The 27,684-nt window shown below is 43.1% G+C and overlaps 1 protein-coding gene across 1 annotated transcript; it reads left to right on the forward strand.

The window, feature by feature from the left end:
- Nucleotides 1-268: 268 nt before the first annotated feature.
- Nucleotides 269-27,365, forward strand: Cd244 (CD244 molecule). The gene is made up of 9 exons (XM_020174323.2): nt 269-440; nt 15,739-16,086; nt 16,176-16,445; nt 18,100-18,198; nt 18,669-18,736; nt 20,924-20,989; nt 22,430-22,492; nt 23,923-23,979; nt 25,163-27,365. Exons 1-9 carry the CDS (start codon nt 374-376, stop codon nt 25,241-25,243), a joined length of 1,119 nt encoding a protein of 372 aa, XP_020029912.2. The 5' UTR covers nt 269-373; the 3' UTR covers nt 25,244-27,365.
- The last annotated feature ends 319 nt before the right edge of the window (nt 27,366-27,684 follow it).

Consider the following 27,684-nt stretch of genomic DNA (forward strand, 5'->3'; position numbering starts at 1 on the left):
CCCCATTTAGGTCTTTCAGTATTGCCAGTAGGATGGCGGAAATTGGAATGTTTCTTGGGCAGGTACCCTTTGAATGAAGCTACTGGAGCTCAGGCAGAGCAAGGGATAAGGGTTTGAAGCTGGTTTTATGACTCACTGTGAACTCTGAGCACTTGCCCACTTGAAGCAAACTGTAAGACCAGGTCTAGGGACGGAGGCTTTCTCAGTGGCCTTGTCAGCTTGCAGCAGAAGTGAACAGCCTTGAGTTGAGGAAATTGTGGCTGGACAGGCAGTGAGGCAGTTCTGCTCTACCTCACCTTCCTGGCTGACTGGTGGCTGCTGTGCGTAGCTGAGCTCCCAAGGGGGAGAGGGGCCCATTTAACCCCTCTGTCCTATGGGAATGTTGGAACACACTGTCACCTTTGTACTCCTCCTGCTTCTCAAGGGGCACCAAGGCCAAGGTAAGGAGTCCCAGCCTGGTATGGGTGGAGACTAGCAAGGACTCAGGGATGTGCCCCTCTGGGAGCCCAGAGCCAACTACATGGTGACCTGGGAACAAGAGGAGAGATGAAGGGGAAGTGATCTAGGTCATTTAGCTCAGGTAGGGCATTGTCAATGCATGGCTTTTATTCTGTGAAATGGGAAGCCTTTGAAAGACTTTTGCTAAGCTGGAGATTACTATGTGCACTGGGGCTTTGCACCCCGCCCCCATGGCTTTCTCTCCCTGGGTGTTACTTCTGTATTGCTAGTGGGTTTGCTTCTTTACCCCTCCTCTGTTTTGCTTAAATACCACCTTCCCAATGATGCCTTCCCCACTGAAAATGTCAGCTTATCCTCCTACAGTGCCTTATCTTTTGCTCCACTTAATTTTTCTCCATAGTTCCCATCTCTCTTTGTATGCCACCTGCTTTGTTATTTATTTTCTGTCTCTCAGTCTTCTCTTCAGCCCACTAGAATGTAAGGTCTTTGAGATCAGGACTTGCATCTATTTTGTTCACTACTTCATCAGCATCTAGAACATATAGTTTAATCCGCTTTCCACAAATACTTATTTCCACAGTAAGAACCCCCTCTCTATTTCCAGTTGCTCCCTGAGTCTGTTTTGAGTAAGTCTGTACTGTACGGGGCTAGGCACTGGGGATTTAAGGGTGAATACGTTTATGACCTCTTTGTGGAGCTCACACTCTGTCATTTGAATGCATTGGAAACCACAGCCATGGCTATTGCACAACACCATGTCTCATAGAGCAGGTGGTCAAAATATATTTGTTGAGTGAATACTTGAGCTTTTTTCCAGCATTATAGAGGTAGACTTGGATGATTTTTATGTGGGAATATATGGAAGCAGGGATCATCAAATCATTACTCATAGGATGGACTTGAGACCTAAGTTCTTTTTGGATCTTAGATTTAGGCTTTGGTTGTCCAATCTAAGGAAAGCCCAAGGGACAGTCTAGAGGCTGTGAATCCCCAGGTGTTTCAGGGCCAAAATAAGAGGGTGGGGGCTGGGGCAGTGTTTCGCCAATTAGCCCTAAGGGAGTGGTCTCAAATTGCTACTGTTCAGATGGGAATCCTGGTAGGCTCTAGAAGGCTGGAGTCGTCTTCACTCATTTCTTCCTTACTGTACCTCCTCTCAAACCAACTGTGAATGGCAAAAAGCTGGCACAGGGGAGAGCACTGGAGTCAGAGAAGCCTGACCGCAGCACTACCCTGAAGGGAATTCAGCTGTATGGAAGCCACTCCAGAGATAGGCCAGGCCATTTCTTTATGAGCAAACTCTTTTCATTAAGGTGCAACTTGTATACAGAAGAGTGCAAAAATTATAAATGTACATTTCAGTGCATTATTGTTGGAACTACCACATGTTCTCTCCCATCCGTTACCCCCTCTCTCTTCCACAAATATAAACGTTACTCTGACATCAAACAGCACAGGTTAGTTTTGTCAAATTTAAATGGAATTGGTTGGTATGTACTCCTGTGTCTGCCTTCTTTTGCTCAATACCGTATGAGGGTTATTTATGTTACTACTTGTAACCGGTCATTTGCATGGCTGGAAAGTATTTCCTTGTGTGCTTTATACTATAGTCCATCCATCCTATTATTGAAGAACATTTGGGTTGTTTCCATTTTTAAAAATTGTTATAATAATGCTGCCATGAGCCTTTTGTACAGGCGTGTCTGTTGAGAGTGTTTCCAGGGTACAATCATGGGGTGTGTGTATTCATGGGGTAGTCAATCCAAAGTGGCTGAACCAAGCAGTGCATGGAATCCCACGTTGCTTCAGATCTACTGGCCTTTTGTTCTGAGGGCCTGCAGCTGGGAATTGAAATCGCAGTGATGTGGAACATGGAGGGGAGAGGCCAAAGCCAAGAGAGTCACATCTCTGTGGCTTCTCTGCTGTTCTGCATAAATTGCTACATGAGAGTCACTATTGGGAGTTAAATGAGAAGCTTTCTTGAATGAATGAATGAATGAAACAGATTCATTAAGATTTTTTTTTTTTGTGGTACTGGGGTTTGGACTCAGGGCCTACACCTTGGCCACTCCACCAGCCTTTTTTTATGATGGGTTTTTTTTGTGATAGGGTGTCATGAACTCTTTGCCTGGGGTGATTTTGAACTGCACTTCTCCTGATCTCTGCTTCCTGAGTAGCTAGGATTGCAGGTGTGAGCCACTGGTGCCTGGTGAGCCCTTACTACCTTCTAAGAATGATATAAAGTTTTGTTGGGAAACAGAGGTGAAACAGATGTTGATTCTATCCATGAGAATTTTTCAGATTAGGACTGTGGCATAGCTCAAGTGGTAGAGCACTTGGAGGCCCTGGGTTCAATCCCCAGTCACGCACACACACACTCACACACACACACACACACACACTCATTCAGACAGAGGAAAATAGGTATGTACAGTAACAACTACAAGGGAAAGTAGAAAGTGCTTAGTATCTATCAGGCAAGAAACATTTAGAGAAAAAAGGGGACTGAGAAGATGGAGATTTCTTCTAGCTTGGGACATTAGGGAACTGGCCTTGAAGAGCAAGGATTCAGGAGACAGGGATAAGCAGAACAATCCAGGCAGAGGAAACAGCCTAAACCAAAGCAAGGAAAACACAGGGCTTGGTTGGGAGGCACGAAAGGCAAGCACAATATTTATCTTGGAGGAAAATAGCACTGGGTTCTAGATGAGATAATTCAGCTAACTGGTGCAAGGACTAGGACATGGGCCAGATCAACTTTGATAGAGGGAAGGGCGTTGCTTTGCCTGAGGAGAGGAGTTAATGTGGTCAGTAGGAAGCTAATTTTAGAGGAAAAAGGAAGTAGGCTGCCAGCTGTGAATGATGCATTATGATTTTATACGTTTGCCTTGACTAGGGTGGGCCCTGCCTTGGTTGGCACTTTGGGGATCTCATGAGGCTCTTTTCACTTAGTTCTTAGCAGGGACTACCTCTGTTGCCTGCCCCCCAAGCCTAGTAGACAAGCCCAAGCTGAGTGAACCTCAACATCCTTTTGTTGGCTGGTGGAAGTTGTCTTTTGAGACTTTCCCCTGTCCCCTCTCCCCAGGGCTCAGGAAACTGAACTGACTCTTGCTTTGGAGGCTGTAGCTCCTGTCAGTGGACTGAGCCTTGTTTCCTGATGGTCACATGGTCTTGATCATTCTTTGTACTTACTGCCCACTTCTTCCTGGGGCTGCAGTAGAGTTCACCACCTGTCCTCTGCCCTCCCTCTGCACGCTATTATTTACCTCATCCGTTCTTAACCACCGGAAAAGAGCCCCCCCCCGGCTGCTGAGCAGTAGCAACAGCAGTGGCTGTGGTCCCCGGGCCTTCCCTGACCACCGAATCTACTATAGCCTCTCTCTTCTGAGTAACCATACCGATGTGGCTCCTCTTCTCTCTCACTTTAAGCACACGAGAACTGGTGTTGAAGTTATCTTTTTCACATTGGCATTTCTTATCTCTTCCCTTGACACGTCCACTTCTCTGGGGGCAGGGACTGAGGTAATATTTGCCTTTCCACTGTATCCACCTATAGCCTGGCCCCCCATCCTCAACTAGCCCATCTGTGGAGCTCTCCCCAGTCATCTCTCTCTTTCCCACACTGGGCTGTTGAGGGCTGCAAGAGAAAATGCAGCAACAGAGAGCAGATAGTCACAGCCTCCAAGGGCTGGACCCTCAGGCTCCTGAGTCCCCAAAAGATGACTCCAAACCATTACCATCTCTTTATGGCCTGGTCACCATCACGGTCACTAACAGCTGACAACCTCCTCTGAGAAATCGGAGACTCCAGTTAGGGATTTGTCCAAGCCTGTCAACAGTTCCCCGATGTCAGCCTACCTCATCACTTCCACAAACTGCTACTCTTGCCCCTGTTCAGGGCGACGGTACTCTTGTCCTGTCCCTGGCCAGTGCTGGCTTTCCACCTTAGGTCATTTTCCTCCCATTGGAAAAACCAAGCCAACAAACCAAAATGACACTTAGTGATCCCCCAGCTCCTTTTAAAATTTGTGGACAAAGCCATCTTAAGTATATAAACCAATTCTATATTACATAAAAATAAAATATAAGTTTTAAAATGACCCCAAGTGTCATACAGCATCAGAGCTATTGTAGGTTACATATTTGTTTTTTTTTTGTCTTTTCAGAATACCTTATGATTTTTATAGAAGATTTGCCTTTTCTCTGCATATTTAAAAAAATGATAAAATATAAAACGTTTCAAAAACTAAAGATAGTAGAAGGAAAAATGATAGAGTTCTTTCTGCCTTGTCTTCTGAACTTCTCAATCTAACTATTTTGGAAGACTAAATGGATCTTTCTAAAGTGAAACTTGATTCTTTAAGTACTGAACAGTCTAGTTAATGACACTTTTCCTGTATAATCCATATTTAATTTTGTGATAGTGGAGAACTACGTTTTTCTATGTAGACCTCCATGTTCTGATCTGCTATTGGTTACCCAAAAGTTTATAATTATTTATTATATTGTATGTTTATATATTAAGCACCTTTTAACATTTGTGCTACCTCTCACAGTTTTATACCCACTACAAACACCTAAAAAATTAAACTCATGTCTGTCACTCCACTTTCCAAACCTGCTGAAGAGAGCTTTGCGGCCACCCTACCAGACCCATGACAATATGTGGGTGCCTTTACCCATGCTGCTGTGACTGTAATACCCTCTTCCCTCCTCCTTCCTCCACCCACCGTGTAAGCCCTGAACTTTTCAATGGCAGTTCCTGGGCACCTCCTCTGAACAGTCACTCCTAATGCCCCAAGGCAAAGAAAAGCTATCCTTCTGCCCACCATCACACCTTGGGGATACCTCCATGATACCTCTCCCAATACATCTTACTTGGCTGTTTTAGATTTATCTTTCTCTAGATTATAAGCATTTTAAAACAGGGATTAAAACTTTTCTTTTATGTCTTGACCCAATGCTCTTAATAACCTCACTCTTTAAAATACAATTGATGAGGGGTGGAAGCAGTGGCTCAAGCTATGGAGTGCCTGCTTAGCAAGCATGAAGCCCTGAGCTCCTAACCCCAGTACCACCACCAAAAAAATGCATTTTCTCTAGAAAATCATCAGTAACACAAACAACAAAAATGCTGGTAAGGGTGTGGGGAAAAAGTAACTCTTACTCACTGTTTGTGGGAATGTAAATTAGTACAGCTATTATGAAAAGCAGTATGGAGGCCCCTCAACAAACTAATGATGCAGGCATACCAGTCCTGGGCACATGCCTGAAGGAATGTAGCCAGGATGCAAAAGAGCCGCTTGTACCCCATTTTTATTGCAGCACTATTGCTTATTGCAGGTTATACATAAATATGTATATTATCATATACACATACTTGTCTATGCAGAAAGAGAAAGAGAGGGAGAAAGAACATGACTGCAATAGTGGGTCTGTCAGAGGGGACGAGAGGGAGGCAGGAGAGAAAAAGTGAATAAGAGTAAATAATATCAAAATGCATTGCATCTGTGTTTGAAGATAGTATAACTAAATGCACTGAAAACTGTTAAATATTAGGGGAGCAGGACGATAGAGAAAGAGTAAGTAATAGAGGGAGTTAATCTGATTAAAGTGTGATCTATACATGTGTGGAATGCCATGGCAAACTCCCACTTAACAATCAATATACATTTAATGAAGGACAGGAAGGTAAAACAGGTTCTGTCCAGGAGTAGGTAACATTGAGGGGGAAGGGTAAATGGAGAGGGTGAAGGAGAGTGAATGTCATTGATGTACTTTGTATATCTGTATGAAAAAAGAACAATGACACCTGTGGAAATTGTTCCAAGGGGGGAGGAGAGATGAAGGAGAAAGATGGAGAGGCTGAGTCTAACGGTGTCTGTTTTCCCCATTTAGTATGATGTTGCTATCAGTTTGTCATATATAGCCCTTATTATGTTGACTTATGTTCTTTTTATTCCTAGTTTCCTCGAAGTTTTTATGACTAAGGGGTGTTGAATTTTTGTCACAGGACTTTTTTTTTTGCATTAATTGAGAGGATTTTGTGATTTTTGTCTGTTATTCTGTTTATATGCTGTATTGCATTTATTGATTTACATATGTTGAACCATTCTTTCATTCCTGGGATGAAACCAACTTGATCATGGTATACGATCTTTTCAGGGTGTTATTGAGTTTGGTTTGCAAGTATTTGTTGAGAATTTTTGCATCTATGTTCATCAGGGAAATTGGGCTATAACTTTCTTTTATGTGTGTTGTCCTTATCTGATTTTGGTATCAGGGTAATACTGGCTCCATAAAATGAGTTTGGTAGCATTTCTTCTTTTTTCTATTTTATGGAATAGTTTGAGGCGCATTGGTGTTAGTTCTTGTTTAAAGGTTAGAATTCAGCAGTAAAGCTGTCCAGTTCTGGGATTTTTTTTTGTAGGGAGACTATTACTGCTTCAATCTCATTGCTTGTGGAATTTGTTGTTTATATCCTCTTGGTTCAAATTTGGTAAATTACGTGCATCTAGAAATTTATTCATTTTTTATAGATTTTCCAATTTATTGAAATATGTTTTTTTAAAAAATTTTATTTTATTCATATGTGCATATGAAATATAAGTTTTTGAAATATTCCCTAATGATCTCTGAATTTCATTGCTATTTTTTGTGACATCCCCTTTTCATCTCTAAATTTATTAATTTGGGTCTTCTCCTTTGGATTTTGTTTATCTTTTCAAATAACTAATTCCTTCTTTCACTGGTTCTTTTAGTATCCATTTTGTTGATTTCTGGTCAGACTTTATTATTTCTTTCCATCTACTGTTTTTAAATTTGACTTGTTCTTGTTTTTCTAAAAGTTTGAGGTATATCATTATTTGAGAGCTCTCTGATTTTTTTTTTTGGTGGTAGTAGAATTTGAACTCAGGGCTTTGTGATTGCTAGGCAGGCACTTTACCACTTGAGGCATGCCTCCAGCCCTTTTTGCTCTGGTTATTTTGGAGATAGAGGCTTACTTTATGCCCAGGCTTGAGTTTGTGTGTTTGGCATCTATGGCCAAATCATTGATTTGAGGTTTTAATCAACTTTAGTCTTTTAGTTGAGGTATTCTCAGTGTTCAGTAAGACTGAGTGTGGCAGAGTTGGTGTACTATTTCTCACCACTTGACTGTGGGTATAGCTCAGTAGCCAAACATCCATTCACATGCTTAGGGCACCAGGCCCTATTCCCCGGACCACACAGAGAAGAAACCTAGCTGGAGTCTCTTGTAGTTCCTAGTGTACAGATTGGTGTCCTATGTGGGCTAAGGGTGGAGCCAGTTAAGGATCAGTTATTAACTTTAGGACTGTTTTTACTTTCAAAGCTTCCCTTACTGTATACATGAAGCCACTGCTGGTTGCAAGGAGTTTTGCAGATTGTGGGCTGGGTTTGCTCCCCAAACCTTACCCGTACCCCGGTTTGTGCCTCAAGGGGGAGCAAGCATTCAAGTCTAGGGATGTACTGCAAAAGAGACCATGTGGGGAGCAAACAGAGCACTGAGTTCTAGACTGGAGTGGGGAAAATGAGGGAATAAGGCACACTGCCTGTAAGTCTCAGTGCTTTCAGACCCCATCTAGCACTTAACCACCTAATGAGAGGGATAAGGCTGGGGAAATTGTGTGATCCATGAGACTAGGGTTCAGAGATGTTAATGCCACCCAATAATGATCCCCACATGACTGGGAGGCAGAGGCTGAGCACAAAGGTCAGTTTCTACAGTGATCCTCAAGCTATAGAGATCACTCCTCACCAAAGAGGGCCAGGCTACCAAACCACTGTGGCATGACTGCCCAAATTCTCTGCTCCTTTAACTTCTCAGTAGGTCCATGCTAGACCCTTCCCATCTCATGATATCTACTGTGGCTATATCCCACCAAACACTGTGGCAGGGTGTCCCCAGGCTCCTTGAGCCACAATTGTTCCTTGTTTTCAAGTCCCCAGAGTAGCTTAGTCTTACAAAATAGGCCCCTTCTCAAGATGGTGCCTGGTTATCCTCTCCCTTCCCCCTCCTACTGATCCCCTGCTCACGCACTACTGACACTGCTACAATCATCACCACCACCACCCCCGCCATCACAATTGTCATCATTATCATTTTAGATCTGAATTCCACATATGAGTGAAAACATACACTGTTTCGCTGTTTAAACTTGGCTTATCTTGCTCAACCTGATGAACTCCAATTCCACCTTCTTCTTTATGGCTGAATGGTACTCCATGGTGTATATATGGCACATATATTTTCTTTACCCATTTATTGGTCGTTGGGCACGTAGGCTGATTCCACTGCTTGGCTCTTGTGAATAGTGCTGCAATAAACATGGGTGTACAGGTATTTCTCTTGTATGTTGATTTATACTCCTTTAGATGTATACTCAAGAGTGGTATGTCAGGATCACAAATTAGGTCTATTAGTTTTTTGATGATCCTCCATAATGATTTGCATAGTGGTTGCACCAGTTTATATTCCCATTAACAGTGTTTGAGGATTGCTTTTTCCCTGCACTTTCACCAGCATTTGTTGTTTGTTTTCTTTTTTGGTGGAGCTTGGGTTTGAATTCAGGGCTTTGTGCTTGCAAAGCCGGTGCTCTACTGCTTGAACTGATGGTCTATTTTGTCCTGATTACTTTGGAGATGGGGGTCTCAAGAACTGTTTGCCCAAGTTGGCCTTGATCCACAATCCTCCTGATCTCTGCCACCCAAACAGCTCATGTTATAGGCGTGAGCCACTGGCACCTGACTTATTGCTTGTTTTTTTGATGATTGTCATTGTGACTACCGTGAGTTTTGATTTGCATTTCCTTCATGGCAAAGGATGTTGACTGTTTCTTCATGTGTTTATTAGCCATTTGCATTTCTGAGAACTGTCTGTTCAACTCATTTGCCCTTAATGAATGGCAATAAATGAATTGAAATGAGTTTGTTTTTTGTTGCTTAGTTTTTGTTTTTAGCTCTTTGCATATTCTGGATATTAATTCTTTATCCATTGAATATCTGGAGAAGATATCTCCCAATTTATGGGTTGTCTCTTGATTCTCTAATAGCTTATTTATTTATTTTGGTTAGAGTTTTGGGGGCTTTCTACATAAGATTATGATATCTGCCAACAGTGATAATTTGACTTCTTTTATTTTGAAGTTTCTTCATTTCTTTCTCTTGATTGATCGCTCTGGCTAGGACTTTTAGCACTATGTTGAATTAAAGTGGTGAAAATGGAAACCCTAGTCTTTTTCCAGATTTTAGAAAGTTTCAGCTTTTCTCCATTGAGTATAATATTAGCTGTTGGTTATTTATAATGGTCTTTATTATGTTGAGGTATGTTCCTTCTTTTCATCATGAAGGGATGTTGTATTTTATCAAATGCCTTTTCTGCTAGTATTTTGTTGAGGAGTTTTGCTTCTGTGTTCACCAGGATATTGGCCTATAGCTTTATTTTTTTTGTTGTTGTGTCCTTTTCTGGTTTTGCTATGAGGAAAATAATAGCCTCATAGAATATGTTTGGAAAATATAACTTAAGGAGAATTGGTATTATTTCTTGATCCTCTCTTCTCTCCTCCCCTCCCCTCCCTTCCTCTTCTTTCCTCTCTTTTCCATTCCTTATTATACCCATTTTGTAACTTATTTTCTTGTAGCTTCTTTTTTCTATTTGTCTTTCTCCTTCCTTACAGTCTTACCTTGCAGCTAAGTGATTAACTCTAGTAGTGAGCTATGATTCCTGGATTCTTACTTTTGTTTTGTCTATTATAGTTTTTTGCTTTGTGGTTACCATGAGGCTTTCAAACACACCTTGAGATTATAACAACCTATTTTCAAATAATAGCAACTTCACATGATTATAAAGATTAGAACATAAACAAAAAGAATGAGAGAAAATACACTAAAATTTCTACATGTTCATTCCATTCCTCCCCAAGTTTGGAATTTTCAAAATCCGATTTTATCTTTTTATAGTTCTTATCTCTTAACATATTAATGTAGTTATTATAATTATTATTTTAGTAGTACTTAGGTTTAAACTCAGAGCCTCGAACTTGCTAGGCAGGCACTCTATCACTTCAGCCATTCCCCCAGCACTCCCTGCCTTTTTCAGGTAGATTCTTGCATTGTTGCATGGGGCTAGCTTCAGACTGTGATTCTCCCACCTACAGGTGGTGTGACAAGTGCACACCACCTGCCCAGCTTAGTAGTTGAGATGGGCTCTCACTAACTTTTTGCCTGGGATTGCCTTATTCTGCAATTCTCCTTAGCTCTACCTCCTTAGTAGCTGAGATTATAGGCATAAGCCACCACTTGGCCCATATTTTTGTTTTGCTTTTTAATCTTTATACTAAAGACAGGAATGGTTTATGCACCATGCTTACAAATATTAGACCATTTTTTGGCAGTACTGGGTTTGAACTCAGGGCCTTGTGCTTACTAGGCAAGTGCCCTACCGAAGGGGGCGCTGTTTCTCGCGCTCCTTCCTTTGCTGGAGCAAGGTTTTCTCTCTTGCTCCTTGGTTATTACTGGACTAACTGGGCTAAACTGGGGGAGAATGGAGATTTTAGGAAAGACACAAGACAGACAGACAGACAGAAAGTTGGGGTCAGGTGTGTTGTATGCTTGGCTGGAGACGCACAACCCTCATTGCTTCTTTTCTCTACCTTGATTCTTTAAGGCCTTTCTCCTAACCTCTTTCCTTAGACTCACACGGTCCCGTGTTTGCTCTCAGCTTATCTTTAGCTTAACTGCTCTTAAAGTCTTTTGCCCCCAGGCTTGCATTGTCTCATCTCTCTTTAGCGCTCTCAAAGTCTAGGTGCTCAAACTTGCAAACCAGCAGCCGAGCCTAAAAACTGCATATACATAACTGTTAAGGTCTCAGTCCTTAGACTTGCACTGTGCACTGTCCCATGTTCTCTTTGGCTTTTCTTTAGCTTTTCTAAGGCTTTTCAGAAAGCTTTGCTTTCTGAATCCTATGTTAAAGTTCTCAGTGCAGACTTTCTATTAACCCCTCTTTAGCATTTTCCCTTCAACAATTCTTTTCCCTTCAGCAATTTTTCCCTTCAATAATTCTTTTCCGTTCTAAAAGCCTCCCAGACCAAAAGGCCCAAAGTAAAAGCTTCTTCCCAATATTCAAAGGCAAAAAGCCCTCCAAAGCAAAAAAAGCCAAAAGCCAAGCAAAAAGTCCAAGAGCCCAAAGCAAAAAGCCCCCAACCTTCAGTGGGCCTTTTATAAACAGTGGCAAAAGGGGTGGAGCAGAGGCTCTTGGGGAGGGGCGTGACATTGTAACAGGAGAAGCCTGTGTTCCTGCTTCTCTGAATACAAGCTTAGGAGAGAGCAGCTGTTCTGCTTTTTTCTGTTTTGTGCCTGGGCTGTGCCTATCTCGGCCTACAGGTAACAGCAATTAACTGCATCTCGCCTTGCTTGTGTCCAGTTCTCACAAACTTTAATCCACTCCCCACACCCTACCACTTGAGTCATACCCCAACACTTTTTGCTTTAGTTATTTTTCATATAAGGTCTCATGCTTTTTGCCCAGGTTGGCCTCAGACTATGATTCTCCTTCTTATGTCTTCTGCATAGCTTGGATTGCAGGTGTAAACCACCACATCTGGTTTGTTTTGTTGAGATGGTGTCTGCCTAATTTTTTTGTCTGTCTGGCTAATTTTTTGTGGGGACCAGACTTGAACCATGATCCTTCTGATCTCTGCTTATAAGTAGTTGGAATACCCCATAATATTAGAGCATTCTGACTTTGTTTAATTATTCTTAATATCAAGCTTTCTACTTTCCCATATTTCCTCTTACTTATTACTATCTCTTTCAGTTTGAAAATTTTCCATTACCATTTCTTGTAGGATGGTCTGATGGAGATGTATTCTTTCAGCTTTTGTTTGTCTGGGAATGCTTCATCTGCCCTTCATTTCTGAAGGATAACTGTGATGGGTTAACAGTTTTCTCCTTCAGTACTATGAAAATCTCTCTCCTGGCCCATAAAGTTTCTGTTGAAAAGTCTGTTGCCAAAATTCAAGTAGTGTTGGTGAAGGGAGTCCCCTGGCCACTTAGGCTGATGCTAACCTGGGTCATGCTTAAGTATCACAGCTTCAAGGACATGCACAGCCTCACGAATGTGCTGAGCCCATGCCACAGCTGGAGGTGACACAGGCTGAAACATGAGTGTGTCCCACCAGCACAAAGATCTTTTCCTGATGCTGGTGGTCTGGAGGTTCTGACTGACCTTTGGTCTGCATGTGTGGGCCTTCAGTTTCTACTATGTGTTGGCTATCACCATGGCACTAAGTTTAAGACAAAGTCCTGTGCTAATTTTCATTCCCTATTTTCCAGCAAGTGGAGTCTTGCTCCCTGCTCTGCCCCCTGAGGTTGGAGGAGGGATGGCGGAGGCACTCAGCTACCTGAGCTGATGCAGGTCTAGTGGCTCAGTCTATAGGTACTGACCTGGTGGGAAGAGTCATAGGACTCTATCCTGCAGTGGGTTTCACTGTGGCAGGCCTGGTACTGGGTTTGAAGTCTAAGGCTTGGACTTAACTTGCTCATTTCCCCAAATGGGGGGCATCTTCTTTCACATTGGACAACTTGGAGGTGGGGAATGGATACACAGGCAATGTTTTCCTCTCGCCTTATTTAATAGATGGCTTTGTTTTCTTATGAACAGGTATTATGGTCATTCACCTGATGTCCTTAGATCTTGTGAGGTTAGCTCAGTGTGAGAATAGATATTCAGACTGATGTACCTGTGGGGAGATTATCCCTGAATATTATACTCAGCCACCATCTTGCTCTACTTTCCTCCATCTCCTCTTAATGTCCTCAGTGTCAACAGAGGCCCTTGTATAACTATCTCTACCTTTTATTTTCTTCTCCAAATGCTTCCCAGTTCTCCTGAACTTATGCAGACTGTTATTACCTGTAGTCACTGGACCATGCCACATATCTTCCCTATCAAAAATGGCTGTAGGAACTTGCTCTTTTCTCCACTGACAATACTAGGCTACTCTGGAGTGTCCCATCATTAGCTCTTGGCTCAATCCCTACAGAGGGAAATGCTGCGATATCCCTGGGATGTATAGTTTCTTTTTCTTTTTCTACTACTCTGATTTTATAGAGCAATCCTTGAAGAGACTTTCCAGCCACTAAAACAATGGGAAAAACTAATGAGTAATGTCTACAATCCAATGTGCTGAGTGCTGTAAGAGATTATTATGAATTCAATTTTATGGGAGAACAGAAGAGGATTCACAGTTTAACTTGGAGGGTTGGTCTTACTGGGTCAAGCCATTCAGAATTTTGGGCAATCACCACTGCCTCTTTACTTCTGGGAGGGTGTGTAAGTCTGTCTTTTTTGTTGCTGTGACAAATACCTGACAGAAACAATTTAAAAGGAGGAAATACTAATTTTGGCTCACAGTTTCAGTGCCTGGTTGGCTTTTCCATTGCCATGGGCCTGTGGTGAGGCAGAGCATCATGGTGGACAGGTGTGGTGGAGTAAAGTTTCTCATCTCATGGAAGTCAGGAAGCTGAGACAGCCAAACAGGAAGGGGCCAGGGCAAGATATACCTTTCAGAGACATGCTCCCAGTGACCTACTTCCTTTAACCAGGGCCCACTTCCTAATAGCTCATCAATGAAGTCAGTACCCTCATGATCCAATCACTTCTCCTACTGGCTAGGGACCCAGACTTTAACACATGAGCCTTTTGGGGGAACATTCCATATCCAAATTGCAATGGAGGGAGTCACATCTAATATGGTGTTTATAACATTGTGATTAAAATTTGATCTCCTGGAAGATGGGCACTGTGGCACATGCCTATAATTCCAGCTTAGGATGCTGAGACAGAAGGATGGTGTTGTGAGTGATCTATGTCAGAAACATAGGCCAGACATGTCAGAATTTATTGAACAACAAAAAATTTATAAGGTACATCAATTTCATTGGCATTAATTTACCAAGTACTACTGATATCCCTTGGTAGCTAGGGTCATTGGCAATCACAGGTTCTTTTATCACAATCTTAACTACCAGTATTAACTCTCACATTACAATTCACACAATAATATATAGGTTATAGAATGGTTAAGAAAGGGTTAAAGTGGCTCTAGGGTTCAAAGGGGCCTTATTAAAGACAAGGGCAGAGAGTTGATACAGATGCAAAGCAGAATCATGGTGGTTAGTTAAGGTATTAACATAAGCCAGTCATAGAGATATTATGGAAGGAGGGGTGTCAAAGTGAAGAGCTGGCTCTAGGCACAATACTGTTTCAAGGAGCAGAGATGGTTCTGGGTTTATTGGTTCTAGAAGAAGTGCAAGTTGAGTGTGTCACTCAACCAGTGGAATCAAGCTGAGCTGATGTCAAGGGGGCAGAGTAGGGAGTTCATTACCTGTCGACCCAAGACATATGCACTTGATGGTCTGCAGACAGGTTGGTGGGTGCTGCTCTAGCTCAATGTTAGGTATCCTCCTTTTATATGATTCATGTACAGCGGGATTGGTCTGGTGTGTTTGAAGCTTGTGGGCCTGGTTTTCCTGATATGGTTTTGATCTGTCCGTGTGTCCATATGTCCCTGATTTAATCTGATAAATTCACAGTTGATAACTTTTTTTGCATAAATAATCAGTCTGTGCCTCATGGTTTGTACTAGATAAATGGTGGTTGCTCACTTGCACAAACAAGATATAAAGTCATTCAACCTCAGTGCTTGTTCTCAAAATGGAGGAAACTGCTGTTTTATAAAATGGAGTCACTCAGAGCAAGACGCAGCCTGAAAGCTACTGTTCTACACAATGTGAAGTAACTTTGGAGCAGGGTACAGTGCCTGATCGTCACAGATGGTCAATAATTCAATGCCAGTCTGGGCAGCAGAGTGAGACCTTGTTGCAAAAAAAAAAAAAAAACTTCCCTAAAGCCAGATTACCTAGCTTATCGTTTTCATTGTGTAACTTGGGACAGCTCCTGAAGTCTTTTCTAACTCAGTTTCCTCACTTACAAAACAAGGACCCTCAGAGAGTTCTTGTGGAGTTAAGTAATTAAAATATGGCAAAATTTGCCTGTCGCATAGTAAGTGCTCAAGAGATTCTAGCTATTATTTTTGGTCTGTGGCTTCCTTCAGACTTCAGGAGGAGAGGGAAATAATGGCAGTGCATGCGAAGCTTCTCATAGGCTCTGGCTCCTTACACTTGCCCCATCCTCTTAGCTTAAGGGAAGTCGCATGCACCTGCCCACACTGCTCAGGCCTCATTTCTTCCTTCCCCCTTCAGTCTCTTTCCCAGAATGCATGGTTTCTACCAGCCGTGTGGTTGGGCTCTCAGGAATACCTCTCCAGCTGCAACCTTCCAATATACAGACAAATGCATCTTCTGTCGAATGGAAGATGCGCTCATCCTCACGTCAAGAAACTTATATGATAGTGACTTGGAAGAATAAGTCTAGTGTGAAATATTCATCTGCAGCTTTGAATGGTTTCAACAATGCATTTCATTTTAACATTGAGAACTTTAGTCTTCTCATCAAGACAACTAAGCCACAGTACAGCGGTCTGTACCAACTGGAGCTCACCATGGCGTGTGGGAAAACTTCCTCTGAGTGTTTCAACGTTTCCGTATTTGGTGAGTTTCCATGGATACTCACTCTGTCCTTCTGATTCCTGTAGGACTTGTATTTCTAGCACCTTTCTGATGAGAATTTCTGCTTCCAGATCATGTTGAGAAGCCCCGACTGTGGTGGCAGTGGAAGGCCCTGGATGAAGGGATGTGTCAGGTGAATCTGTCCTGCTTGGTCTCCCAGGATGATAATGTGAACTATACTTGGTACAGAGGAAGCGAGGTGATCTCAACATTGAGAAACCTTACCTTTGTGGAGAAGCAGATTGATGCCAATGGGCAGTACACATATACTTGCAATGCTAGCAACGCTGTCAGTTGGAAAAGCAGCAACCTCACCCAGGGCTGCCCAAGAGACCCTCTGAGTAAGTGGAGCATCCCACAACCAGGCTTATGTGCAAGAGAGATCTGGATGTGAGATCCTTTGGCTTCCTCCCCCAGTGCCTTGTAGCCCTTCCTCCACAGGGGCCCAGTTTCTAGACATATGGTTTCTGTAAAGCCAGGACTGTGTTAGTCTGGGAAGAATTCTGTCTTCATCTTCTGGAGATGCACATTTTCCCTCTATATAGAGGATGCCCAGTTGTTTGATGAGATTTGTAATGGCTCTTGACTATAATTTTTTCCTCTGAGAGAGTTATGGAGACCTGCTTCCTCCTGAGTGATAACTTAGCTCAAGCCAGGTAGTTTCCTGGGAGGTAATGATACTGTACAACAGGACCCTGGGTCAGTGGGAAAACCAGGAAAATCACAAGGTATCTAAAAGAGTTCTGGGTTTATTGATTATTCAGAAAGTTGCCTGAGTTAACTTCAGTTTTTATTAGATAAAAAAAGACTTAATGTGTCACCAGCCTGGATATTACAGGAAAAAAAAATAACCACACAATCTCTAACAAAGCTAAGTACTCAGTGAGGAAATAAGAAACAGACTAGACTGAGGCAATGTGTAGTGACAAGGACACCAGCTTTTGGCCCAATCATGGCTTCATCATTTACAAGTTCTGTGATCTCAGGCAGATTCATTAATCTTTGTGAGTTTTTATTTTTCTCTTGGATAAAATAGGAACAACAATAAGAAGAGTCTCATAGGATTGCTGTTAAGATTAAATGAGATAATGTTTGGTTTGTTTTGGTGGGACTGGGGTTTGAACTCAGGGTTTTGAGCTTGCAAAGCAGGCACTCTACCACTTGAGCCACACCTCCAGTTGAAATAATGTTTAAGAGCTAGTCAGTTGGCACCTGGAACATGAGTTCTTTCCTTTCTCCTCTTGGTTGGATTGTGTGTCAGGCTACACGTGGGACACAAACGTTAAATGTAGAAGTTCACATGAGGGAGAGTGATGGAGGTAGAAAAACCAGGAAGGTAAAATGGAAGACTTGTCTTATGCATAGTAAGTGTGTAATGAATGTTAGTCAAGTTAAAGAACGATAGCTAAATTTGCTGTGCACGTTTTACCTATGTCAGACCATATGTATTAACCCCCATAAGTAGGTAACAGCATCTCCTTTTTACAGGTGAGAAGAGTGAGGCTCAGAGAGTTAAATAAGTAGTATAGAGCTTCTAGAATTTATAATCTGGACCAGGTCTGTCAGATATTAATATCCATACTCTTGCATCACTCAGGGGAAGTCACACAGTTGGGCAGAAAGACAACCTTGGTGGTGAACTCATAGGGCATAGGAGCCACACTAGTGAGGAGAGGTTTTTGTTTTATTTATTTATTTATTTATTTTAATGGTAGTGGGGATTGAACCCAGGCCCTTTGCCACTTGAGCTTCACCCCAGGCCTTTTATTTATTCATTTATTTGTTTATTTATTTTTGAGATAGGGTCTTGCTAACTTTTGCCCAGCCTGTCCTCAAACTCAAAACCCTCCTGCCTCTGCCTCCTGAGTAGCCAGGATTATAGGCGCCACCACACCTGGCTGGAGAGTGGGTTTTGAGATAGCCCTGAAGATGACATGAGGGAAGCAAGAAGAAGGGAAATGAGGACTTACTTCTTATGCCTTCTGTATCCCTCAGAATCCAGATTTCTGCCCTCTTTGGTGATCTTCCTGATTCTACTCATACTGCTTACTGGCAGCCTCACTTGCTTTTGTGTGTGGAAGAGGAAGCAGTCACGTAAGTGAGATGTCTTTAAAGGAGGAGCTGTTGCTTGAAGCATCATATCTAGTGACTTGGCCCTGAGTGCAGTGGGCTGTGTCCAGGCACACAGTGCTTCCTCTTCCTGGGGAAGTGTTGGCTTATGTGTGTGCATGGGTCTGGGAAGGCAGCCAGTGGCTGGAAGGTCCTTTCTTCCAGTTCATGCCTGCTGTGGTGGCTGCGGGGATATTTACAGTCTTGTCCTTAATGTGCAGCTCTATCTGTAGGTGCCAGGTTTGTTGGGGACCCCCCAGCTTGATGGAGGAGGTATGTCAGGGATGCTTGCTCTTTGGAAATGCTGGGAAGAGCACTAACCTGACTCCTTTCTAGAGTGCTCTTAAGGTCTCGGCCATCTGTGGTAGAGATGGGAGCTGTTAGAAATGGAACCCTCAACAGGAGACTCCCTGGGGGTTTCTGAAACTGTGTTCTTTGCTTCCTTCTTCCCACAGAGGCCAGCTCCAAGAACTCTGTGACAGTTTATGAAGATGTCAAGAATCTGCAAGTCAGGAGAAATCAAGTAAGGCATTCTAGTAAGGCATTCTAGGGGCTGTGATATCTCTCAACTGGTCTGGAAGATACTCTTGGAGAATGGCCATTCAGAGCAGGGGGACAAAAAGACCTGGACAACTGTCCTTTCAAAGCTATTCTCAGTTTTCCCCCCATTACTTTTCTTCATCAATTTCCTAACTGTGGTCATACAGAAAAGGGGGAAAACAATGGGAGGAGAGAGGATGAAAGGGAAGCAGAAGGGGCATCCTGGTATGGAATTGCACTTGCTGAGGAGGAATGGTACACAACAGAAATCAGAAGCAGAGTGCAGAATGCAGCTTCTTCCTCCCTGCATGGCACCATGGTGTCCTCATTTCTGCTCTGTCTCATCACTGGGTTGAGCCCAAGGAGGAGTGCAGCCTTCTTGTGTTCATTGTATCTGACCACAGTTCTCATTTCCCCGGAAGGTAAGAGCTTACTTTTGTAGGTTCCTTAATTGTTACTCAGGCTGGGGAGTGTGACCAGCCAAAGCATAGCGGTTTTGTGGGTCGCAGTGGCCTGAGATCACAACCTTTTGAGAAGAAGAGGCCCAAGTGTAGCAGAGAGAAACCAGCTTGGTACAGAACCAATGAATCAGAGGGCTCTCCTCTGGGAAGCTCTCACCAGCTTTCTGCAAGGCAGTGGCTAGCTCTTCCAGTCATTCAGGGATGTAGAAGAGGAGGAAGCATCAGAGGGACTGAGCAGGATGTGGTGATAGGCCTAGGGAAAGGCTCAAATCAGTCAGGCAGTGCCAGAGGAGGGGCAATGGGAGTGGGAAGAAATGCCCTCTTCCCCCACCATGTCTGCCCCTTAGTTGGAGGAGGCACATGTTGGGGTTCTTCTTTTCTGGCAACATGGGTGAGGCCCTAAGAGGCCTCACAGAATAGACAAGCAGTTTCTATCCAGCCTATTTCCTCAGTGGGAATGTGGGCAGCTCCTTTATCCTGTTTCCTTGTCCCAATAGGGGCATATTGGGGGTTGAAAACTGAAAATGGAGACTGCTTTTCCCACTGCTACCAGACACGGATACAAATTTGCAAGGGTACATTCATCTGCCCATGGCCACTGACTCCCAAAAGCTTGCATTTCTTTTTTTCCAAAATGAGGATGATTTTAGATTAGGTAAAAAAAGAAGGAAAGAAAATCTCAAGAGAAAAGATCAATTTAGAGCAAAAGAAATCTCTTGGAGACTCAGGTTGCTACCCAGCTTCTGTATTGGGATTCCTCCCACCTGGTCTCAGCCCCTCCTTGTGTTTCTCTACGGTCACCAGGTTTTGGCTTGAAGAAATAAATCCCAAGTTTCATGTGGTCTCACTTTGGGACTCAATTGCTGGAGACAATTCCCATGAGTGAATTCATACCAGAAAAAGCCACAAACTCCTGTTTGATGACAGATGCCCGTGACTGTCCAGCCCCCAAGGACGACTGATGTTTCTCTGGTTCTCTTAGCTTCTTCTTGCTTTTGGGAAGTTCAGCTTCTACCTTGCCTGATGAACACTGCAGGCCTCTTTGGCTCCCTACTAGAGCCGGAACTGGCACCATGTGCCCAGGGACATACAGAGCGAAATGTCTTCACCTCTAATTTCCTGTGGGACAGGCATGAGAGAAGGGCCATATGCTCCCTGCTCTTGGCCTTGGGCCAATGCTTCACCCAGTATTGAAGCCACTCATAGGCTGGCTTGAGGCCAAGGGCAAGCTGGCCATGAAGGCTGGATCTAGAGGGGGTACTTCAAAGTACTGAGTCTTTAAAATGTTTACCACCCCTGAATTTTAGTGCCCTGAGGAAGGACACAGATTACAGCCCTACCTGGAGCTCTGTCCCTTATTAGTGCTTATGTAGCAAATTAGTCCAGAAGTCAGCAAAGGCAAGGAGGGGTTTCTAAATTACCAAAATGAAGGAAGGGGCAGGGATTCCCTTGGGCATATGGCTTGAATCCTGTGACCCTGGGTGGTTCTTTGTTCCTGACACTAATTGATCCAGGTGTTGCCATGAATTACTCTTCTTCCTGTTTCTTCTCATCCTGGGTGAGAGGTTCACCCTAGACCTCTCTCTCCCTGTTAACGCCTTCCTCCTGGACCCCCCCTGTCTGTGCTGTCTCTTCCTACTCACTCCAAATCTGGACAGCCCCTGATGTCTACTCATGTTACTTCATGTCCCTGACTGTTTCTTGTGTAGCAGCAGGAGGAGGAGCAGCAATCTCCTGGACTAGGGGCCACCATCTACGCTATGGTCGAGTACCAGGTACCACTCTGGGTTCTTTAATCCATTCCATTCCCATCCATGGTGTCTCCTAATGCCTCATTCCAGACTTACCCCCTTGAATGCAGAATGGGACCTTGGTGCTCCTGGGGTTCAGAAGACAGCTTCACCAAAGGTGCATTAAGTTGTTTGAAAAGATCACTGTGGCTTTGGAGTGCATTAGTAGAGCTGGAAAGCCCAAGCCAGGCATTTCTCCTCCTTCCATACTTGCCAGAAGGCCTGGCCCAGACAGTCTGTAGGACAAGGAACCTTAGTAGGGGACTCAACTTTTGTTTTTCTTCTGGATGTTTCCAATGATTGGGGTCCTTATACTAATTAGCCCCATTCCCATTCTAATTGTGTTCAGGAAAGAATTGATAGGTTTTGTTCCCTTTATCTTATTTAGACTTAAAGTAATGCCCATTTTCTTAATAAATCTCACATGACAGCCTCATGAAGCAGTCCTACTACTCTAACACTAACACTTTGAGTAGTTTAAACCCCATATCACAAACGAAGGACTGAGACTCAGGTTAACTGACAGGTTCAAGGCCAGTTGGGCATGGGCAGTAGCAAAGCTGAGCCAAACGTTTTCTGAATTTCCATTCCACCTTTTCCTACATTACTCTAAATCCTAAGCTTCTAGAAATTTATCCACAAACTGGAAAGGCCTCCTCTAACGTTGACAACTAAGATGACTTTATTGATAACCAACACTGGGAGATTTTTCCCAGGGGAGGCTCTGCCTTGTGGTGGACAGTAGTGAAGTTTCTGATAAAAATATAAGGTGAGAAGCAGCAATGCTCTTAAGCTTCGTGGGTAAGCTGCATGGCAAGGAAACTCCATCGTAAGCGTGATCAATATCTGCCAGCTTTCTGGCTTTAGCTGCATTGAACTCCAGGAAGAGGAATTTGAATAAATCCAAGGAAGAATTCGCAGCCTAGGGAGTTAAGTGAGAATGAGCTTCCTCCTCTGGAGCATGTTAAAAGGAGGAAGGTTACCTGCCCCAGAAAGCACAGGTTTTAGGTCCAAGAAGAAAGGTATGGTGCCAAAGGGAGGCATTGAGTTAATGAAGAAAAAGTCCTGTAGAGTCTTGGGTTTGAATTCTGCTTCTCCTGTGTACATCCTGTCTGACTTGGGCTTGTCATCTTTTTGTAAGCTTATCTGTGGCAGGGGGAAAAATTCTGATCATTCCTATATTATAGGAGTGGTATTAAGGGCTAGGGGAGAACAATATGTATGATAAGTGCTCAGCAAATATCTGACATTGCTAACAGGGTGGGACTAGCATTTAGGTTGACTGACCTCCTGGCTAGTCCAGGGTTCTTTTCACTAAAACTTAAAGCTTCCATGTAGGTAGGGCTGAGACAGAGGAATGGAAGAGCTAGCCTCCCTAGGGTTGTGCTGGAACTGTTTCTGAAGTACTTTTTCTTTTCTCATTAGTCTTCTGCTTCTACATCACAAGAAACGAATACGTTATATTCAGTAGTACAGCCTTCCCGGAAGGTGAGTTGGTTCCTCTGGGTGGTGTTATTGATGCAGATATATATTTTTCATGTGCACACACAGGTGTGTTTGTAGGCAGAGTGGTGTGCATGCTCAGTGAGTTGTCCTTCATTGTGTGTATCTAAGCAGCTTCTGTTAAATGACTATTTAAATGTTAATGGGCAGGAGAAATGTCTTTCTAGTTCTATCTGGAGAAAAAAAGAAACAGTTCTAAAACTTCAGGCAACAGTGGATTATAGGATTTTCCAGGACTTTTTGTGGGAGGCAAAGGACAGAGATATGACGAAGAATGACCAAAGGATCCTTAGTAGGTCAGCTGAGGCTATGGCAAGGGATACTGGACAGATTTCTATGTCAAGTATTTCCTGCAATTGGAGGAGTGGACTTCAGTGGAGAGATACAATGCTGATTTCCAGAGACCAAAGTTTCTGGCTAGTGCTCTGCTGGTGGAGGCCTCTGGACAGAGGCAGCCATTGTGGTCTACTCGAATCCGACTTCAAGCTCAGCTCAGAGATTTTATGCATATCTGGAATCACTGAGTTGGGTATTCTGGGAACTCATTCTTTAATTTTTTTTTTTTTTGGTGGTAGTGGGGTTTGAACTCAGAGCCTCATGCTTGCTAGGCCAGTGCTCTACTACTTGAGCCACTCTGCCAGCTCAAACTCATTCTTTTAACTGGTATGGGAGGGGATAGGAAGAGAAGTGTTGCCATGACTGGAACCCCCAATATGAAACTATAGTCTGTGACATGGCAGAATGGGAAGCTGGAAATCCATAAAACTGTGGAAGTCCAGGTAGGTCAGAGACTGTGTTTGAAGGAGTTTAGGACAGGTTTTCAGACTTTTTATTCAACTTCCTTCTAATAAGTCATTCAACGAACTTGGATCCCACCATGAAAGATATTTATGTTTAATTATATGCTGCAGTATAAGGACATGTAGATGTTACAGGTACCGTGTTTATATGCTTTGTTATTTTATTATGAAAACACTACATGCTACTGAAAGTGCTTCTTTTAGATCCAATGATTCCCCAAAGCACTGCATTCAAGCTATGTGCTAGGGTTGGCACTTATGTATGTGCCAGAGTTGTTTCTACTGGGGTGTGTGTGTGTTGAAGAGATACATGGTTTGAGGGAAATTTGCATTAGGACTGCCTGAAGGATATGTGTGCATGTGTATGTGTGTCCCAGGAATGTGTGTTGGTGGATTTTAGGGATATGTGGGTTCTGGGATAATAAACTTTGACTTTGGTTCAAAAATGTCATATCATAGGCCAGAATGCATTGTGCTTCCCCAGAGACCATAAACAACACCATTGCTTCATTCCTGGCAGAGGAAACCCGGGGCCTTTTGGGACCTCTCATGTCAGTCAGAAGTAGCACATCTTTTATTTTGAAGTTAATCGTCTTTACCCTTTTAATTTCCTAGTCTGTATCTAAGAAGAGGAACCACAGCCCTCCCTTCAACCTCACCATCTATGAGGAGGTAAGTTTCTGGAACTCCTTCTGAGTAGGTTTAGTGTCTGTAACATATTCCTGAGGTCCAATTATGAAGAGTGTAGTTATGAAAGGGTCATCCATACAGTCTCAGAGTCGTAGAGATTTTAGGGATCCTCTAGTCCAAATCTTCTTTTTAGAGATGAAAGCACTGATGCCCCAAAAGAGTGAGGATGTAACCCAAAGTCATATCATTTGTCAGTTTTTTATTAAGCAGCTTGCATTCTAAACTGGGGCTGTCCCCAGGCTAGGGCTACTACGGCCCACAGGATGTGTGTATGTGTGTGTGTGTGCATAGGGGAGGCTCAGAGTGGGGAAACAAGTGATTCTAAAAGATTTCCTAAAATTAGCAAGTCATTGGGAGCCATTTCAGGCCGTGGGTGATCTTAAGCTTCTGCTGAGGTTGACATTATTCAAATCACTGAGCCTGACAGCTGAATTGATCCCTATGAGGCTTAAATGGGAGGAAGGAAGAGGGACTCAACATTTAGTGGAATTTACTATACATAAGGCAACCTGTTAGTGTCTTCAGATGAATTATCTCATGTAATGCTCACAGAAAGCTGTAAGATAGAGATACAAGCATACACCTCTGCCCCTCACCCCCTGCATTCTTTGGTGTAAGGATTAAACCCAGGGCCTTGTATTTGCCATGTAAATGCTTTACCACTGAACTATATCCCCAGCCTCTGTACTTCCTATTTATATCCAGAGAAGCTAAGGCATGGAGATCACCCCATTCTTTAGCTTCATAACTACACCCAAATCTCCAATTTTGTCCAACAAAAATGCCTTTGGTCATAAGAGACAAGCTGGGTGGGTGCCTTTGAGGATTACTGGCTCTTCAGTAATAATACAGCATTAAAGCCAAATGGACTGTCCAGGGTTACAGAGAACACTGTAGGGGCCAAGACGACATGAGGGGTCAGGAAGGAGCATGGTGTCGTTAAAAGAGCGCTGGAAATGGAGCAAGAGGAAGTAGATTGGAAGTTCCTCTTTTGTCTCACAGTAGTCATTTACTCTGAGTAAGTTCTTTCTTGCTTGTTTCTTTAACCACTCCAAAGTTCATTTCTTAGTCTGTAAAATGGTAACAATAATAAATATCTTGGATGGGATTGCTATAAGGATCTTGTAGAGTGAAGGTCCCAAGTTTCTCCTTTTCTTCTCTATAGTTTGGAAAGAGATGTTGCAAAGCAAATGACCCTGCCTGGCTGAACCGCGAAGAGCTGGGTAGCTCTGACCTCTATTCCTGATCGCCTCTCTCACACACCAGCATCTGCTCTGGGGATCCGCACAAGGGATGATGCCACATGAATCTCTTGGAAACAGTATCTAGTCTGGAAAGGATACAGAAATTTGCTTACAGTCTATATTTTGATTTGAAAATGAATGATTTCTAACAGGCACTGTAAGAGCAAGGTTGTTACATAACATCTCACGATTTAGAGACAAGAATGAGTGGAGAGGTTGGATTGGTCACATTCTGAGTCTTTAGAATCTACAAAGTGCTGCATAAATGTAGGGAAGGGATTCCATTCCCCTGGTTTTCTAACCTGTTATTTGTTTCCCTACCATATTGATCTGGGATAACCACATTTTTGGTCTCCTCACCCCTCCATGCCTCAGACTCCCCTTCCAAAGCAAGAGAAAAAGAGCAATGAAAGGTGATGGTGACTCAAAGGAAGAGGAAGCAGCTTTCCTTCATGAGCTGCACTATCTGTCTGTGAGCAGCTGCCAGCTTGATGGGGATGGGGGGCAGGGTGGTGCAGAGCCTAGGCTTCACTCAAATGCAGGGGAAACCCTCCCCGATCTCATACCTTTACCTCTGGCCACTTGGCCACAAAAGGCAGCAGGAAGAACTGAGAACAGATTTTGATGCAAAGCAAGCCCATCTCTGAATAGAAAAATCACTCAAAGCATATGCCGTCTTGATAATGGGCAGTTGAGGCCACCTTTGTTCACAGAATATTTGATTTACAAAGTCACATTATTATAAACCTATTTTGGCTTCTATCCAGAAGAAAAAGCTTCTCAGAAATCATATTCTATCTAAGTTCTGAGTCCTGATGAATGCTCTCCATGGTACATGCTAGATGGAGGGCTCAGACAGCTGAGCATTGAAGATGAGGCAGTTGTGAACCAGACACTATGCTGGGTTCCCAGAGTTTTCAGGCAAGGCTGTGGAGAGCAGGAAGGCAGGCCTAAGATTCGAGACCACAGAAGGATAGGAGTGAACTGGGAAGGAACTCACCCAGAGACTCCAGCAGGTGGTACTGCTTGGAGTGGGTTCTTCAATTGTCTTGCTGTGCACTTAACATGAATTTAATATAAAACTTTGATGTTATAGAGTCTGAATTCTTTCTTTGAATTAAATTTATGTATTTTCTGTATATTTTGCATTTTTACATTCTATAGCAGCCAAAGAGCACTTATGGGCCATCAATTGACAAGTTTGTTTAAATACTGCTGGAGAGGGATCTGAATTTTTGGTGAACTCTCAGTCTCTGCTCACACTGGGACAGCAGAGAACAAGAAACCTAGGGCCATTCCATCTCACCAAAACAGCAAAGGCATGCAGTAGCTCACTCCCTCCTCATCCTTTCCCCTGGAGACTGTGGCCAGGCTAGTTTCTCTCTGGAGAGGAGTGCAGATGGACCACACCTTAAAGCAAGTGTAAAGAGTAAAAAACCAGAGTAATAAATTCATGGAGTCCTGAGGTAGGTATTCAGAGCTGAGTTGCAGAATCAGGGAGTTTAGTTAGCAGAGGCAACAAATGATGGGGTAAGAATAGTCCAATGAACACCAGATACATTGGCCATTGACTGCTGGTGCTTTTCAAGTGCCTTGTGTTGGCCATTGACTGCTGGTGCTTTTCAAGTGCCTTGTGTTGTATGGGTCTTGAGCTGGCCAGATAAACTTGAGCAGAAGAAGAAAACCTATAGGCCCAGGGCTTTGAGGGATGCTGCGCTCTAGAGGGTGATAGGTACAACATTGACATATTGTTTGTGGATTACTGAGCATCATGAAGATAATGATCCATGCAACAAGCCAATGAAAAAGCAGTAATTAAGCCCCTGTTGAATGTGAAGCACTTCCTGAACCTCCGGGAGCCCTCAAGCATCCTCCAAAGGAGAAGAAACCATATTGACTGCAAGGCCATGTGCAGGCGAGTACAGCAGCAGAGGTACAACACTGAAGGACGAAAGTGGCTCCAAGGTGCATGAAACACCAATGAACACTACAGTATCATGAATAAGTAAGCAGTGCATCCGACAGGCTGGAGGCTGAGGCCACAGCCTGGGGAGAGAAGAGATCTGTTCTGCATCTAGACTGGCAATAAGAAGGGAAGCTCTTGGGGGTAAATTTGGGTATATTATATGAAGGAGGCATTTTAAGCACTTTTAAGAGCTGTCAAAAGAGAAATATACATATTTAAAAAAATACCCAGCAGAACAAAAAGTATTCAGTAAAATTATCTCCTTAACTTGAGATTCCCAGCTCCTCCCCTAGAGATAAACACTGATAAATTTTCAATATTTCCTTCCAGAACTTCTCTATGCCTACATAAGAATATAGACAGACATACATTTTTCTAATCCAACTGGTAGCATACAATATACAACATCCTGGACTTTGTTCTTTGCACTCTATAATGTATTTCAGAGTTCATTCCACACTAGCATAGTCTTTATTT

This window comes from Castor canadensis, chromosome 11, assembly GCF_047511655.1.
Source record: "Castor canadensis chromosome 11, mCasCan1.hap1v2, whole genome shotgun sequence".
Classification (NCBI taxonomy): Eukaryota; Metazoa; Chordata; class Mammalia; order Rodentia; family Castoridae; genus Castor; species Castor canadensis.

Bases quoted from the DNA above. Each gene is read 5' to 3' on its own strand.
- Cd244 (XM_020174323.2), top strand. From the start codon at position 374: ATGGGAATGTTGGAACACACTGTCACCTTTGTACTCCTCCTGCTTCTC. The intron at 18,737-20,923 runs GTAAGGCATTCT...TTTCTTGTGTAG, and splicing joins TGCAAGTCAGGAGAAATCAA to CAGCAGGAGGAGGAGCAGCA. The intron at 23,980-25,162 runs GTAAGTTTCTGG...TCTTCTCTATAG, and splicing joins ACCTCACCATCTATGAGGAG to TTTGGAAAGAGATGTTGCAA.